Raw genomic sequence first — 15,778 nt, 5'->3', positions numbered from 1 at the left:
TCTATCTTACCTAAAGCCGTTTTGCATGGTGCTGCAGAGACCCAAATGGTCACTGCCAAATAAAGACTGTAAAGAAATGTGAGCAAGGCATATATTGCACAAAGTACAGTGGTGAGCAGACCACATTAAAACATGAATCAGACCCTTGTTTGTTTAGACAAGGCACTTGTCAAAGGTACAGAAAGTACATTGAGTTTAACATCATGGAAAAGGCTGCATTTAACCAGCACAGGAGGGTGCAGATGTAGCAAGAACTAGTTACTAGACCATGGGTGTGCCCAAGTTAATGGTTATTTAACCATCCCTCTTAGCCTTCCACTCCCTAAAAAACCCCAAAAGCCACTTTTCACTTGTGTTTAACAGGAATAGAAAGGGTTAGTACTCCTGAATACAGCCGATCGTTTTCACAGGGAATAAGAAAAGAAACCTTTGCTGTCTGACATCCTGCTTCGTACATCCTACTGCACTGACAGGAAGCAAACTCAATTATTCCAGCTAATCTGAAAGATTTTTTGAAAATTATTTAGATTAACTGTGGGACTCCAGAAACAGGTTGGAATTCATGTGTGATAGAAAAGAATGCAAGTAGGCAGATTTTAAGTAGATGTGCAAGGCTAATTAATTCACAGTGATTACTTAAATTGATCTCAGTGACTGTTTCATGCACTTACTAATGTTAAAGTCATGCAAGGCTCAGATATGCCTCCAGCCTTTTCTAGTGATTCTGATTTCCTAAGTCATTCTGATGAGGTAGAAAAGACTCCAAATTAATTAAAATTTTATTCATGCTACATTTAGGAGGTAAATATACCATATTAAAATGAATTATTCATGTTGTTCTTCAGACCATTATTGTTACATATACACTGTGGATTGTTTAAAAATTATTTTAAAACATCATTTTTCACTTTTAAAATATTTTAATAAAACTGTGAGTGAACTCAACTGAAATAAATGATTTATACATTTTAGAAACAAAACTGTCTTATCTAACCAATTGTCTAGAAATTCCTTTAGAGAGGGACATGTGCTTGAAGATGTGCATAATCCTGTAACTAAGACTTAGTAATTCCATCACTTGTAGAAAGCTAATTAAGTTTACTAACAGCTGGATGCACGGACACACATCAGAAAGAAAAAGCTGCAATATTGAGAGAGAAGACACACAGAGATTCTGGAGAACTCTGTTCATGCCTTTCAAAAACCCTGCTACTAGCTCTGCAATCCATTTCTTCCTTACAATGTTTTATATGAAGGAGCACATCCTTATTCCCAGGTACTGAAACATAAAAAATAATCACAGAGTTCTGGTTTGACACAGGAAACTTTAAAAAACAAGCAATAACAGAAACCAAAAATCCCCACCACAACCAATGAAACCACAAAACAAAACAAAAAAACAACCACTGAGGACTATTAGAAACCTTCTGTGACATTAACAGAGAACTGAGAATTACCTGGAGACAACATATCCATTAATCTGTAGAAATTTCAGAATATCCTGTGCTTTTTCTCTGTCTTTGGCTTTTTCTTTGGCTGTGAGTGTATCATAAGGAACAAGAAGGGGATGGTTGCCTCCTCCTACTATAGAGCATCAAGAGAATTAAAAATTAAAGAGTTATCTTTTGACATGGCAGGTCCCAGTATATGAAAGTACTATCACAATAATACACAGCACATTACAGTAAATTCTAGCCTGAAATAACAATATACTTGTCTGCTTTACACAAACCATAAAAAATATTCAGATAGAAACTTTAGATATGGTTACATTGTTCTATCATATTTGCTACAAGACCAGCTAATTATGTTGAAACTACTGCAGAAAATTCTTAAGAAAGAAAAAAATGTAGTTAACTGTTACAAACATTTATCATAACTGCAACTTCATTTAATGAAACTGAAAATATTTCAATAAATAATACATCGTTTCCTAAAAAAAAAACCCCTATATATAAACAAATACATAAGAATACATAAAATCCTGATCTTAAACATCCTAGTGATAGGGCTTATCAAGTTTAGCAAGATATAAAAGTATCAAAAAATATATTACAGTGACACAGTTCTACTTTATAGTAATAAATTAAAGACAGAAAATTAGAATACATCATTCAAAGATGGTTCACACAGCTGGCCCAGCAGGATCAAAAGAATGCTGCAAAACCAGAGGTAAACAGAATAAGCTTCATTGTATTGCCAACTAAAATTTGATATATTGATATCTACTGCATGTAGATATTTAACTTGGAAGGAAAAAAATGCTGCTATTGTTAATAAAAATATCTGCATAAAAAAGGAACATTCTTAGGAGTTCAGCTTCTAAAATCACCATCGCATAACATAACACAATAAATTCCTATGGCAATTGCTCTGAAACCCCAGGAAACTATAAGGGTAATGATAAGATTTATCTCTGAAAAAACATTAAAGAAACTATCTAAAATAATAGTATTTTTTAAAAGGAACGAATTCCCTATAGAAAATATTGAAGATATATTACTGGATGATTTTTTTTAAGCTACATATCCTGAACTTTTCAATTAGTTCTGCCTGAATCCATTTAAGTACATGCAAAATGATAACCTAGTGGGCAAGTCAGATGGTGGATTGGGTTTTTCTGCTTAGACTCGATTTGTCTTAGGAAGTATAGTCTTTAACATTGGGGTGGTTGGATTTTATTTTCTTATCACCAGCATGATGCAATTGTACCACATGGCAGCTGGAGACAGATAGGCAAAATGCATATAAGTCCAAATTATTCTTTTTTTATTTACACACAGGTTTAAAAAAAAAAACAAACAACAAAACTAGGATATGAATATACTGGAGGAAAACCTTTAGAATTTTTGAAGGCCAAGTTTTGCTCAGCTGACAAATTCATCTACTTTTCACATACCAGAACTCTGCATCAGAAGCCTCTCTTTTAACCACTACAGCCACCTCCAGCCTTCCCATACTGCACAACACAAATACTACAGACTATTCTCATTGAAGTGCTTCTCATAGGCAAAATTCTACTTTCAAAGCTGTGAAATGCAGTTGAAAAATTGAAATAGCTCATCTTTCTGTAGCCTATGACTTCCCAAACTTGGCCTGTACTGAGGTTATTTATCCTCAAGAAATAAGAAGGAATAAATATCCTTTTTATAATATCCTCAAGTAATAAGAAAAGGAATAATATAAAAATTATATTAACAGGAAGTATAATTAAAAGCATGGCAATTTAAAGTGTTTATCAAAGGCACTTCCAGATAGAACTTTGCTTTTTTTATAAAATCTTAACTGCTACAACTTTTTTGGAATTTTACAAATTTAGACCAACTTTGGTATATACAATATACAACTAGACACCTTCAGATAAGGTAAAACCCAAGCATCAATAATTTACAACTGAGAATTTGTTTTCTCCATGTGTTAATATAATATTATCTGAATAAAACAATCAGCTTTAACACAAATAAAGAAATGCTTTTAACACAGAGGAAAAGCAATAAATTACACAACAGATGAAAAAAAAAATCACTTAGATAGGCAGAGATCATGAAGCACATGAAATTTTTATATGGAATCAAATATCTGCTCTAGGTTTTTCCACTTGTCAATTCCACACACAATATACACACAATAAGTGCAGTACTTAGTAAACACCCTTTAGATCTACCTGCAATAAAGAAGCAATAGCAATGAAATTATAGTCCACTGAGTATTAGTTTGAAATATTAATGCTAGAAGAAAAATGGATTAATGTGGCTTAAATTTATTAACAGCCTTTGAGTTTCCTTCCCTTGATATATTTTAATTGGTATACTTAAACAAGAACAGTTACTCTTGATACTACAACAATTTTGCAGGCACAAAAATTCACAGTCAGGAATAGATACTTCATTGTTTCTTCTTTGTCAATTTAAATTTGCTGCTCCTTTTTCTTATTTTTAATGTTTTCTGAAATGCGTGACTTAAGGTACTCACAGAAAACTTAAAATACTATAAATACCTATAGTAAACATTACCTTTTGCTTCAAGCTCCAGTTTCTTTTTCTTTGCCCATATGTTATGGTAGTTTTCAGCCATCATCTCAGCCATAGCCTTAGGAAAATGGAGACCTTAGTCAGGTGGGTTGCAATGAATAACTCTCAAGAAGGACAAGTTTCTGACTGATATTAAATAACAAGTCTTGTTCTCTGGGAAGTTTTAGACAGTTACAGTGTAATGGTTCACTGGAAACAAGTTTTTACTGAAAAAAATATTATATAGAATTGGGTAGAATCAGCTTGGGTATAAGAGTCAGGAACCTGGTGCTGAAGAAAAAACTATTACAGAAAAAAAGGCCACAAAAAGAACAGTCTGGAATAATATTGGGGTGTCAGGTGGGGGAATTAATTCTTAAAACAAGGCCAAAAAGAACTCTCTGAAGGCACTGTCAAGGGAGAGAGAATACAGCAAGCCAGAGGACTGAATCAACATTGTTACTGCTGCCTGTGGCAGACTAATTATGAATTATGAATTATGGACATAGCTTCTTCTCTGTGGATACTGTGCTCATTCCTGTGACCACACTGTTGAAACCACCAACCACTCTAGAGCATAAATTAGTTGATATATTCTTCCTGTAGAACAAACTCCTTCAGACTGGTGAGCTAGAAGCTAGACCCTGAACCAAGGAGAACAGACAAGCTCTCCAGGGTCTACCTGTCATGAAGTGTTTCAACATGAAACAACTTTTTAAACCCACCTCTACTGTCCTCCTGGTTGTGTACTCTTTGATTGTATAGAGTGGTGGAATTTACTGCAGATTTCACTTTACATTTCTTTCTTGAACCTACAGAAACCTTCTCATCTTCAGTAAGGATTTTGAGTAATGAGTATTTCTCAATAAAATTTTTTTTATTTGTGAGACTACTAATGAATTCAGAAACTTTTCAGCCATATCTTATCAGTCCACAAGACAATTTGTTTCATAAACTTTTTTTCGGTGAATAAATTATGATACATTTCTGTTCTGTATGGTAGATGCCTTCTGTTATGCACACTCTGATCCTGGTATTTTGAAAATTCCAATTAGGACCTTAAAAGGAAGCACAGTAGTCTGTGTTTTCATAGCACCTATCAAAGCAGAGCACTATGAAGATGTTTTTAGAGCAAAACCTAGTTGTTCATGGAGCTAGGATGTGACCAGGTGACTTAAGACCAAAATGAGGAGTATTTTGCAGACTTAAAGACATGTTCATGATTCTTGCTAGCTAACCCTCAACTCCAACTTGAAAGATATTAAACATTTTCTAAAATGTTCAAAACTATACATAGTTAGTTTTTAAAACTCTGATCTCATTAATACCCGACATGTTTACATATTTCCTCAATATCTGTATCAGGACAATTAATAGCTGAAATCACATTTTAATTAAATTTGTTTAGCTTTTAAATAACAGATTCTGAAGCTGGGTTCAAAGAAGACCTCTCTTCATAGGGGGGAAATAAAAAAAGCCAACAACTTCTGCCTTAAAGATAAGGTCTACAAGAGAAATACAAGTAATGACACGAGTTAGAGGGTGCAGCATAAAAAAAATAAGCAAGGGACTAACAGAAGTTCCAGTGCCCTTTCTATGTGACCTGTGGCAGGATGGGATGGTTACTTTTATCTGGGCTTGCTTTACTGCATTATAATACTATGATTATGTTCACATCATGAGTTGCTTCCTGAGCATTAAACAAAGTCTGCAAATTCTTTCAACTATACCGAGTTTATTATTAAATGTCATAAGTGTAAGGAATCTTTGTCATCAATTTAAAATAAGAATGTAATGGTAGAGGCAGTTATTCCATTATCAATTTTATGCATTCTTTGGAATGATCAGCAATCTATTGACAGTTAATTCGCAGAAAATTCTTTTAAAGCTAGTCAGCAATCTAAAACTGCTAAAGCTATGGAACTGGAAACTGCAAGACAGAAATCAAGGAGTGGAAATCCAATGTGAGAATGTGTTTAGAGCTACAGTAGAGTATATACTGCCCAGTTAGTCAATTAATTTACTACACTGCTTGCTTGCACTATGGCAAAGCTCAGTATGGGCAAAGTTAAGCCTGTGTTTCAGGACTCTATTGTAGTCAGCTTTGAACACCATGTTGCCATCACTAGACCAGTACAAAAGCTCACGCTAATTAATTTAAAGCTATTTAGTACATGCCTTAGTACAATATCAGTACAATATTAGTACAATAATTGCATTGCAAGTATGCTCACAGGAAATTAGTAGACTGTAAAACCTAGCTCTATACTCCAGCAGACACCATGAAAGAAATTGTGAACAGATTATCAACTAAAACATATCGGTCCAAATAACAGCAACTTAATGACACTTCTGTCAAAATCCTACCTCCAATTCCTTCATTCTCTATTCTCACTGTACTTATTGGTTTCTGATTCTTATTCCTCCAGTTTAGAGATAAAAAGAGCATTGACAAAATGCTTTGGGAAGATGGTGGAGATATAAATGGAAACAGAAAGATTTGATGCTTCTAGCTCTTCTAAAAAGGATTCTCTTCAAAATGACACATGTTCACAAAGTGAAGTGGGAAAATCAGTCTAGGACTAAAGAAAATTTTGAAGGTTTTCAACATGAACCATGTTTTTTAAGCAACAGAGGATCAGAGAGCAATACTGAAAAAGACCAAAAAGCCCCCACCAAGCCCAAAGCATATTAAAATAGGAAATATTTGGTACCAAATTGTTTCAAATAAACTAGCAAAACAGACAAAATTAGATTATAAAACAAACTGTAAGCATTTTAGGTGTTTTTGACTTACATGTAAGTCTCTGGAGAGGGTGACATTGCTCATGTCAATTGCTCGAGGAGTGTAACCATGGGCTGTATCTACAGAGATCTGAATGACAAATGTGCAAAACAGTGGAGTTACACAGGTATTTTGTATGAAGTTAATGCTAACAAAATACTGAAAGTAATTGAGAAATTTAAAGAAAAAGTCACTTGTAGATCTCTAGAGAGCAGAAGGATTTTTTTGTGGCCCAGATGAAAATATATCAGGGATGGTAAACTGCAGTGAGAATTAGGTGAAGGGCAACAGAGTTTGTTCCCAAAGACAGACGGCCTTCAGACACAAATCCCTTTCATTTAAATACAAATTTCACTTGAACTCATTTAGGGTTTGAACTTATTGTGGATAAGTTATACGAGAATAAAGTTATTATTAAATCTCTGCATTATCTAGAGATTCTTTTCGTCTCAGCAGGCAAAATCTCACACAAACTAGTTTAAGGTGAATTCAGGCAAAAATCAAACTTTTAATTTAGCTTTTCAACCTTATTTCTATATTTAGGACTAGAACCCTAAATTTCTAAACTAGAACTAGATAAATAGTTATCTTTTACCTTCTGTCCCTCGTCCCCACCCAGAAAACATCACATTTTTTTTATTCTTTCTTTTTACTGCCTAAATTTGTCAGAGGTTTGCTCATTACAACTGCCACAAATGGTGAAAGGAAGGTAAAAAGTGATAGAGGTTCCCTGGATGACAAGCCACTGACACAAGAAGTGTGGCTAGAAAAGGGGCATTGTCAGCCTTTCCTCTGTGGATTATGCAGTAACAGGCAGCTCTTGCTTTAAAAATAAGTGTCCAGGCTTTTTTTCCTATGTGTGATAATATTTCCATATGCACAAGCATATAGAGCTGTAAAAGTTCAAAGGCTTCCTTTGAAAAGGTTATTATTAGATTATTATATTATTATTAATAGAGAGTAACACAAAGTTTTTAGTGAAGTGGCTCACTTGACTGGTTTGAGATATGCGACGCGTCCGATTATAGAGCGCCATGGAATCTCCTTCCCGTGTCCTTTCAATTCGCCATCCCCATGCCAGCATGGTTTTTAGTGATTCTTTGATTGGCCATCGATAAATTTCTTTCTCCTAGAAGAATGTACATGCAATAATTAGCTTGTTTATTATGTCGCTGTACAGAGAAAAAAGTAACTATTGGACTTCTTCCTGGTTATACTGACATGCAAAGAAATCTGCTGAATTCAACCATTATGGCTCAGGGTTATTGAAATTATGCAAATAAATCATATAGATATGAAAAAGTTTATAATTTAAGTTTGTAATTAAAGTTTATAATTTCAGAGGCAGGGAGAAGAATTCTGGCCCTGCAGGAAGCTGATAATCTCAGGGATAACTGTGCTAATAGCATTCTCAGACATGAAATCAAGGGTGGAGAAGAAATCATCAGGAGTAACGTAGTGTTTTATCTGCTACATGAACCAAAAAACCATAATCATAGCATCATAAACAAGTCTGTGTTGAAAGAGAACTCTGGGCATCTTCTGCCTCTACCTTCTGTTGAGGTCAGATAAGGTACCTAACTGGGCTATCAAGATTAGGTTATCTAGGTCTTGCTGTGTCAACATGCATGGTGATTTCACCACCTCTTTGGGCAAGTTATTCCAAGTTTAAGCCATCAAGATAAGGATTTTCATAAAGCATTTCTGCTAAAGAAGCTTACACCCATTGCCTCTTCTCCTGTCACTGTGCACCCCTGTGAAGAGAGCACATCCATCTTCTCTCTAAATAATGCTTAGGAACCAGGAAACCAAGACCTTATGTCCAGCAACTTTCTGTTCTTTAAGGTAAACAAACCCAGTTCCTTCAGCATTGCTTCATTTATATCAAGTTCCCCAGATGTCTAATCATCTTTGTGGTTTTCTGCTGGAGACCAGACAAAGCCTGAACCTAAGTCTTCACTAAGCAAGAAGGCTTATAAATCCTGTATGACCCTACTGAAGAAACAGAGTGGCAATACCACACTTCGTTTTCGCCATAAATTATCCCATGCAGATTCAGCTATGTGAGAAAAAGTTTGAGTGGCTTATTTATTTATCTATTATACAATAAAACCCTTCTATATATTTTCAGGATTTTGATGAAGGCAACAACCACACATTAGCTAACATAGTGCAAATATTTTTTTTTCTTAAAATGATAAAAAGACAAGACAATATTTTCAGTGATATTTCAGCAAACCTAGATCGAGCAGGAACAAATCCCTTACCTTTTCAGACAGCAACTTATATTGTTTCATTAATGGCTGCACTTTTGCAGATTCAGAAAAGGTTTCACCATAGGTCCATCCATTGGCAAACTGAAAACAGCAATAAAGATAAAATGGGGAAACTCAAAAATTTATGAAAAATCTTTTTTATTGGTAGAAACTAACTGAATAATGCTTCTGCAGAGCTGTTCTCTTAAAGTTTCCTTTCTACTATTTTCTCAACATTTTCTCAACCGTTTTTATTATCTACAAATTCAGATATGAATTATGTAGCATGTCATCTTTTTGCAAAGTAACCATTACCAAAGCAACCATATCACTACATTTTTCTTTCAAAGGTTTCTATAAAGCAGACTACTGTGCTACAGTTGAGGGGACTATTTTTTAACACTGGACAAACAAAATGCACAAAGTAACAAAAAGGCTAAACAGCTGATTTGGTTAAAAAAAAAAATAAAAAAGAAAATTCAGGTCCATAAAACTGTTCAACAATTAGCCAGTATATTTACTCAAAAGTCAGCAACAGAAATGATGAAATTATTAAACACTAGTTTGAAATACTCATATGCACGTACAGAAATTTCCCCCAAATATATTTCAAGAAAACAGTATGTCTGTATCTTATCTACATATCAACTTGTAGCATTATGAAAAATAGTAACATTCAGAATAAAATATTTTAGAGATTAAATTGATTCAAATAAAAAATATGGTTTTGCTTTAAGAGGAATGTAGATTTTACCTTTTCCATTGACCATTTGTCATGAGCATGTTCTGCATATTTGTTAATGAAATATTCTAGCTTCTCAGGGATTGTAATGCTGAAAATTAAAAGAAAATCAGCATTATGTCACAAAGACTAAAACTGAATGCTTTTGTTGTAAAACAAACTTCAAAATAAATAATAAATAATGCACAGACCCTTTCCTGTGCTGCTCTTCTCACATACAGTTTGCTCCAAGGCCCAGTTAAATCAAGGAAGATACCTGAATTATTTCATGGGCACTGAATGACAACCACAGCCGTTGTAGGAAATTAACTTCTTCCAAACGTGCAGGGAAAAATTAATGAGATCAAGCACTAGTGCTTTTTGTCCCATATTTTCTTAGTAATAAAGCCATAACTACAACTTATAGTTTCAGAAATATGGTAGTACCTTATTGCGCATGTGCATTATAAATTGTGTTAACAGTCCCTTTTGAAACATTATCTATTTTTTATATTAACAAAAAAATATCAAGTATCAGTTGTTCACTTCACCAGCATTGCTACAAATGAGAGCAACTACTTTTGATCACTGATGAAATAATATCTTCCCTCCTAACATAAAGAATTTCAGTACGAGTAGTGTTAGGGTGCCATCTACTGTGAATCAGAAATATGGATTTTCAGTCTTCAGGTGGAAAAAGCAGAAATGTAAAACCAAATTATGTCAGAGTAACAGTTCGCAAAAGCCTCACATACATACACAAGGGTCAGAAAACATTCATCCAGCACTGTCAGCAGGTTGTTTTTATTGTTTGAAAGACTGTATTTTGAGGAAAACTCTATTAATATTATAATATTTCAAATAATTCAGAAATGCAAAAAAATTACATGTACACTAACATCCTATTATCTATCCCTTCACACAAATAGGTCCAGTACTAGTAAGCAAAGGTTGATTTCTGTGTTAAAAGAATATAGGATAATTTGGAGGTTACAATGATAGCAGCAGTTCTGTCTTTGTCTTGTAACATCACAGAACTATTGACTCCTAAAGCAATGAAAGTGACAAATAATTGCGGCAATATTAAGTAACATTTTCTGAGTTTTTCAAATCTATTCTAACTATAATTTTTTTCTGAAATGACACCAGATAAATACTCAGTTAAATAATATAATATTCTTAAGAAATTGTGTTAAATCTTCATATTTTTTAACTGCATCTTAGAAAAATTAATTTAAATGGTCACTGATGTCCTTTCTATGCTCCAGATTGGAATACGACTTTTACTGCTGTATTTAGATGTGCACACATGTAATAGCATGCTGAAGGGAAAGTGTCGATCTACTGACAGCATCCTGTGTGCTGAATGTTAACACAGGGAGAAAGGTCACAGGGGCAAGTGAAGCAAATGTTTTACAACATTTGCTGTTTCCTGTTTTACAACAGGAATTTTTTAAGATATAGTGCATAGCCACGCTTCTATAAGACTATTCTTTACGAAGGGAAATGGCTACAGTCAATGACCTGCTACAGTCAAATATCAGGGCAGAAAATTTCCATTCAGATACATTCTTTGTCTAGCTAATATACTTAAAAAAGCATGGCCAGAGCCTGACTGCCCAGAGAGAATGAAGATTATTCTGCCCAACTGCCATTATTCATAGTAAAAAAGATTATGTGAAGGCACAATCAAACAATTTTCTGTAGGTACACTGTCATTCACACAAATTGGAATTAGTGTCTTGATAAATGTTAATCATGACAGGCACAATATAGACTTGTTTACTTTTCCAGCTCCTAAGAGGATGCTGGTTTTTTGCAGCAGACATACAAAGACAATTGGATAGCTCTATCTCCTGGGAAAAAAATGCATTAAAAATATTCTACATGGGCCAAGATATTAATGATGTAACTTGCTAGTTATTGCTTTACTAGATTTAAAATAAATACATAAATAAAAAGGGTAAGATCTCAATTTCATTTATAAATTAAGCATTCAGCAGAGAAGCTTTAAGTCTATATCACACCAAACAGCAGACTCCCCCCTCTTTTACACAGTCATGATCAAAACACCCCAGGTGCAACAAAATAATTCCTTACTTTGAGGTATCAACAGGTTGAGGATTAAAGTTCCCATCTGAATCCATCGAAGACTGTTTTTCCATCATATTGACATAATTTGATTCCATATAATCTGGTGGTAAGGCTCCTGCAACTGCACTGAGACAAGGCAAAGCCAGTTTGAACAGTTCCTGTTCGTACTTCTGTGGAACACACAGGGGACAGAAAGTGAGTAGTGAATTGCAACATCACCAGTGAAACTGATGCAGCTACAGATGAAACCAAGCAGCAGGAGAATGGCTTTCTTACTCAGTGTGAAACTGCATTTTTGTTCTGAAAATAAAGAAAACTGACTATCCAAAGCAGAAAGCTAGATGCAATCTGGCTTTATCTTGCTCAAGTAAATGGGAAAAGTGTTGACCTCACTGGTAGCAACACTAAACATTTTTCAGATGCTGGGAAGACAGCACAGGAGTACACACAGAATTCCTTTACACTTAGATTTGAAATTAAACCCATGAAATTTTAAGCAGGTTTGTTAAAAATAGTCATAGAATGAACAATAAATACATACAAAGACATATTACTAAACTTCTGTTTAACACAATCGATTCAAGGGCACTGAAAATAAAACACAGAGATAGTAGCACACAGAGACGTGTACAGATCTGTACATATATATCTCAAGATTATTGCTTTAGTGTTACCATTTTTTAAATTTAATTAGAAGCTGTAAGAGGAAGATTTAAATTTACTAAAGATTGTATGTCTTTCCTTCAAAGTGAAGGATGCAGTGTTGATATAAAATGGGTAAAAATTACAGATTAAAGAAAAAGGATTACACAGTAAGGATTTTACTGTAATAGATGGATACTAAAAGTATTACCTTTTGAGATAAAGCATCAAAAATACCCCAGAACAACTTTCTGGATAAATGAAGTTCTTCTTCTGAGGCAGCACCGAAGTTACCCCATCCACTTGGCAAACAATAATACTTCCAGCATCTTTCATAATGATTTGTCAGCAACTGAAACAGAACGTATTTTGAAAGCAAACAGAAATATAACATTTGAGGTTCTTCCATTCTGGCACTCAAACATTACACATGTGCTACCAGAAAAATTTCTATACTTTTATTAATAAGCTGTGTTGTATATGTATTTTTTTAATCACTGGTGCATATACACCCAGAATGAGTAGTTTTTTCATTTTTGTTTCAATACCATTTTGTAAAGCTCTTTGGAAAATACTGCAAGTCACAGTCAGTAGAGAGCTGACACGACTCCCCCTTTTTTCCAGTCTGAACAAACTTCAAGATGGAAAAATGCAGACATTTATAACATAAATGTGTATATGTGCATAAATAAAGACAGGAATTTTAAAAACCAAACAACAACCCACGTCTGATATGTAGAAGCAGGGATTTTGATAGCCAAAAATATAATCTCAATACTGCACTGTTCTTTTATATTTTCAACAGATCAGGAAAAATCCCAAAACAATACATGTAGTATATTTGTATATCTTCATATTTAAATAATCTTTTAATATATATTTACTGTTTAAATTGTTGGATGATTAAAGAAAAATTCAGAGAAGAACTTAGATGCATATATGATGTAAAAAGAAAGAGGTTTTATCATTTATGTAAAACCACGGGAGTCTCAGAAGTATGGAATCTAAGAGTCAAATATGTATTTGAAGATATTTTTAAAACTATATTCAATTATGTAATAGCCAGACAAGTTTGTTTTTGGACTACATGTGGATTGTAATCTACCAATATATTTTTAAACCTAGTTGAGAAAGTGAAGGTAAGATTAGTCTTAGATAAAATCCCTGATGAAGCACTGAATATTATTTAAGAGGAAATAAAAACAAGGCAGTTCTATTCCAAGATGTCTGAACTATATGGAACACAGCAACAACATCACATATTTGAATTTGCATGCTGCTTGAAACCTGAGGCAATTTTTAACTGTAGAAACCAGCAAATGTATTCACAGCAGATAGCACTGTATTCTGATTTGCCTTCATAATTTTCTCCTCTCTTCCCATTCAAAATTACATTTTTAGATGCCTGATTAACTTACATCTTTACATTACTATAACCAGCTTGCCAGTACAAGCCCGTTAGGAATGCACACTACCTTTCTACAATACTTTCAAACCAGAAACAAAGCTGATATAAGTCCCTTGTTAAATCACTGGAAATCAGTTTTATGTCAGTGAAACCTTTTAAAAATTACAGATCTATCTTCAGATAAAGAGTTCAATTTCCTCAGAAACCTCTATTAGCCTTTTGTCAATGGACAAAATCCTTTGCCCGTGCTAACACCATGGTTCTTTTCACATCTGTATTTCTGCGAAGCCTGACTAGCCAAAAGGATCCAATTATTATTTCCTTACTGTTCAGTTCAGCAACATGGGTAGCTCACAGCAGTCATCACCCTTGGCATCACAAAATCTGTTCTTTTAGATGAACACATTTCAAGCAGCTGGGTTTGTTTCTTCAACCCCTCCCCACCAAAAATAGAAAAAACATAAAACAAACTCCAAAGCACTACAGCCACACAGGAAGTGCCAAATTACTATTTGGTTTTAGCAACACATTAAATGCCATAATGTAACAGAAGGGCAGTATACTCCCTTTAGGGCAGTATACTAAATTATCGACTCTTTTTCTCACAGAGACATGGAAGAATGGCTGCTCCAGAATCTTTAGTTTGATTGAGGACTTCTGGGGGAGCACAACCAAATTATGAAGTCCTTGGCAGGACTTCAACAGCAGGCCCTGGCTTGGACATTAACAATTTAAATTTCTCTTCTTACATCAGAATTTTAGATGTGCTGACATGCTCTGAAAGCATAAAATATATATTAAATAAGAAAATATTATGCATCTAATGCAAAGCTGTGGTGGGAAAGCATTAAAAAAGGTTGCTGAAAAACAACAGTAGGGAAGGTGTGGAACCAAATGTCTGTTAAAACTGATGATGATACCAGGAATCTTTAAGGAATGCATCAGCTCCAAAAGGAAAAAACCCTCATTTTTCTCGTGCATTAGGAATCAGAATAAAAATACATAGCTGAACTTCTGTGAGCTGAGAACAAAATGAAACTTTACTACTAAACATTATTACTTAACAGATTTCCAGGCACCAACTAGAGAAAAGGAGTCCTTTTTTCCAAGAGCAATGAAAACCAATGCAGAGGCAAAAAGTAAGGGTACATATAAACTGTAAATTGTTATGTTTTGTGCACTGGATTCTGCACCCTTCCCCAAAGGGGAATTTTTTCTATTCTGTTTTCACATGGGCTAAAAAAAACAGGAAATAACTAAAAGAGAAGCAACCACTAGACCCAGATTTCATAATTCCATATGGATGGCTGTAAATTAGACTGAATTTCTCCCAAAGCAATAATTTATCCTTAAAAATTATGGTCTTTCATGCAGAGCAGAAATAACCAAGATTACAGAGAATCTTCTCCATGCAACTATTTTCTGTTGCATTCTGTTATAAAGGATGCTGTTGAATACTAATATTTACTATTACCTTGAGAGGCATCTTTGCATGTTCATTTAACAGAGGAACATCAAATACTAATCTCCTCAGCAAATGCTGCATCATGGAGGGCCGCAACTGCCTAAAAGCAGACAAACCATTTCAAAAGGGTGTACCAGCACAGTTTCATGTAAATGATTGATAAATGCATTAAAGGAACATATCAGTTTAATGCTGTTAAAATTCTCCAAATGCATAAAATATAAGATTCTGCTTATAGCACTAGGGGTCCAGAAGAAAGCAAACAAGTGTACACCAAATAAAATATTCTGAACAAGCTGCAAATCAAATGTGTCAAAGAAGCCAAGAAAACATCTGATCTACAGAAGGAGAAAACCAGGGAAGAAAAATACTGCATTTTGATAATGTATATTAGGATC

At 34.2% G+C, this 15,778-nt stretch overlaps 1 protein-coding gene across 6 annotated transcripts in view; it reads right to left on the bottom strand.

Moving 5' to 3' along the window:
• RYR2 (ryanodine receptor 2) overlaps window positions 1–15,778 on the bottom strand; it is a 378,942-nt gene that overhangs the window by 93,450 nt on the left and 269,714 nt on the right. For all 6 annotated transcript variants that reach the window (XM_019006059.2, XM_019006061.2, XM_015621997.3 and 3 more), the window contains 9 exons: window positions 15,390–15,480; window positions 12,719–12,859; window positions 11,872–12,035; window positions 9,805–9,883; window positions 9,063–9,152; window positions 7,787–7,924; window positions 6,808–6,885; window positions 4,014–4,089; window positions 1,458–1,584 (listed from right to left, as the gene is read on the bottom strand). In XM_019006059.2, coding sequence (XP_018861604.1) covers window positions 1,458–1,584; window positions 4,014–4,089; window positions 6,808–6,885; window positions 7,787–7,924; window positions 9,063–9,152; window positions 9,805–9,883; window positions 11,872–12,035; window positions 12,719–12,859; window positions 15,390–15,480 — 984 coding nt within the window. The remainder of the gene's footprint in view (window positions 1–1,457; window positions 1,585–4,013; window positions 4,090–6,807; window positions 6,886–7,786; window positions 7,925–9,062; window positions 9,153–9,804; window positions 9,884–11,871; window positions 12,036–12,718; window positions 12,860–15,389; window positions 15,481–15,778) is intronic.

The sequence above is a fragment of the Parus major genome, chromosome 3, assembly GCF_001522545.3.
Source record: "Parus major isolate Abel chromosome 3, Parus_major1.1, whole genome shotgun sequence".
Taxonomy (NCBI): domain Eukaryota; kingdom Metazoa; phylum Chordata; class Aves; order Passeriformes; family Paridae; genus Parus; species Parus major.
This window is presented reverse-complemented; position numbering and strand designations above follow the sequence as displayed.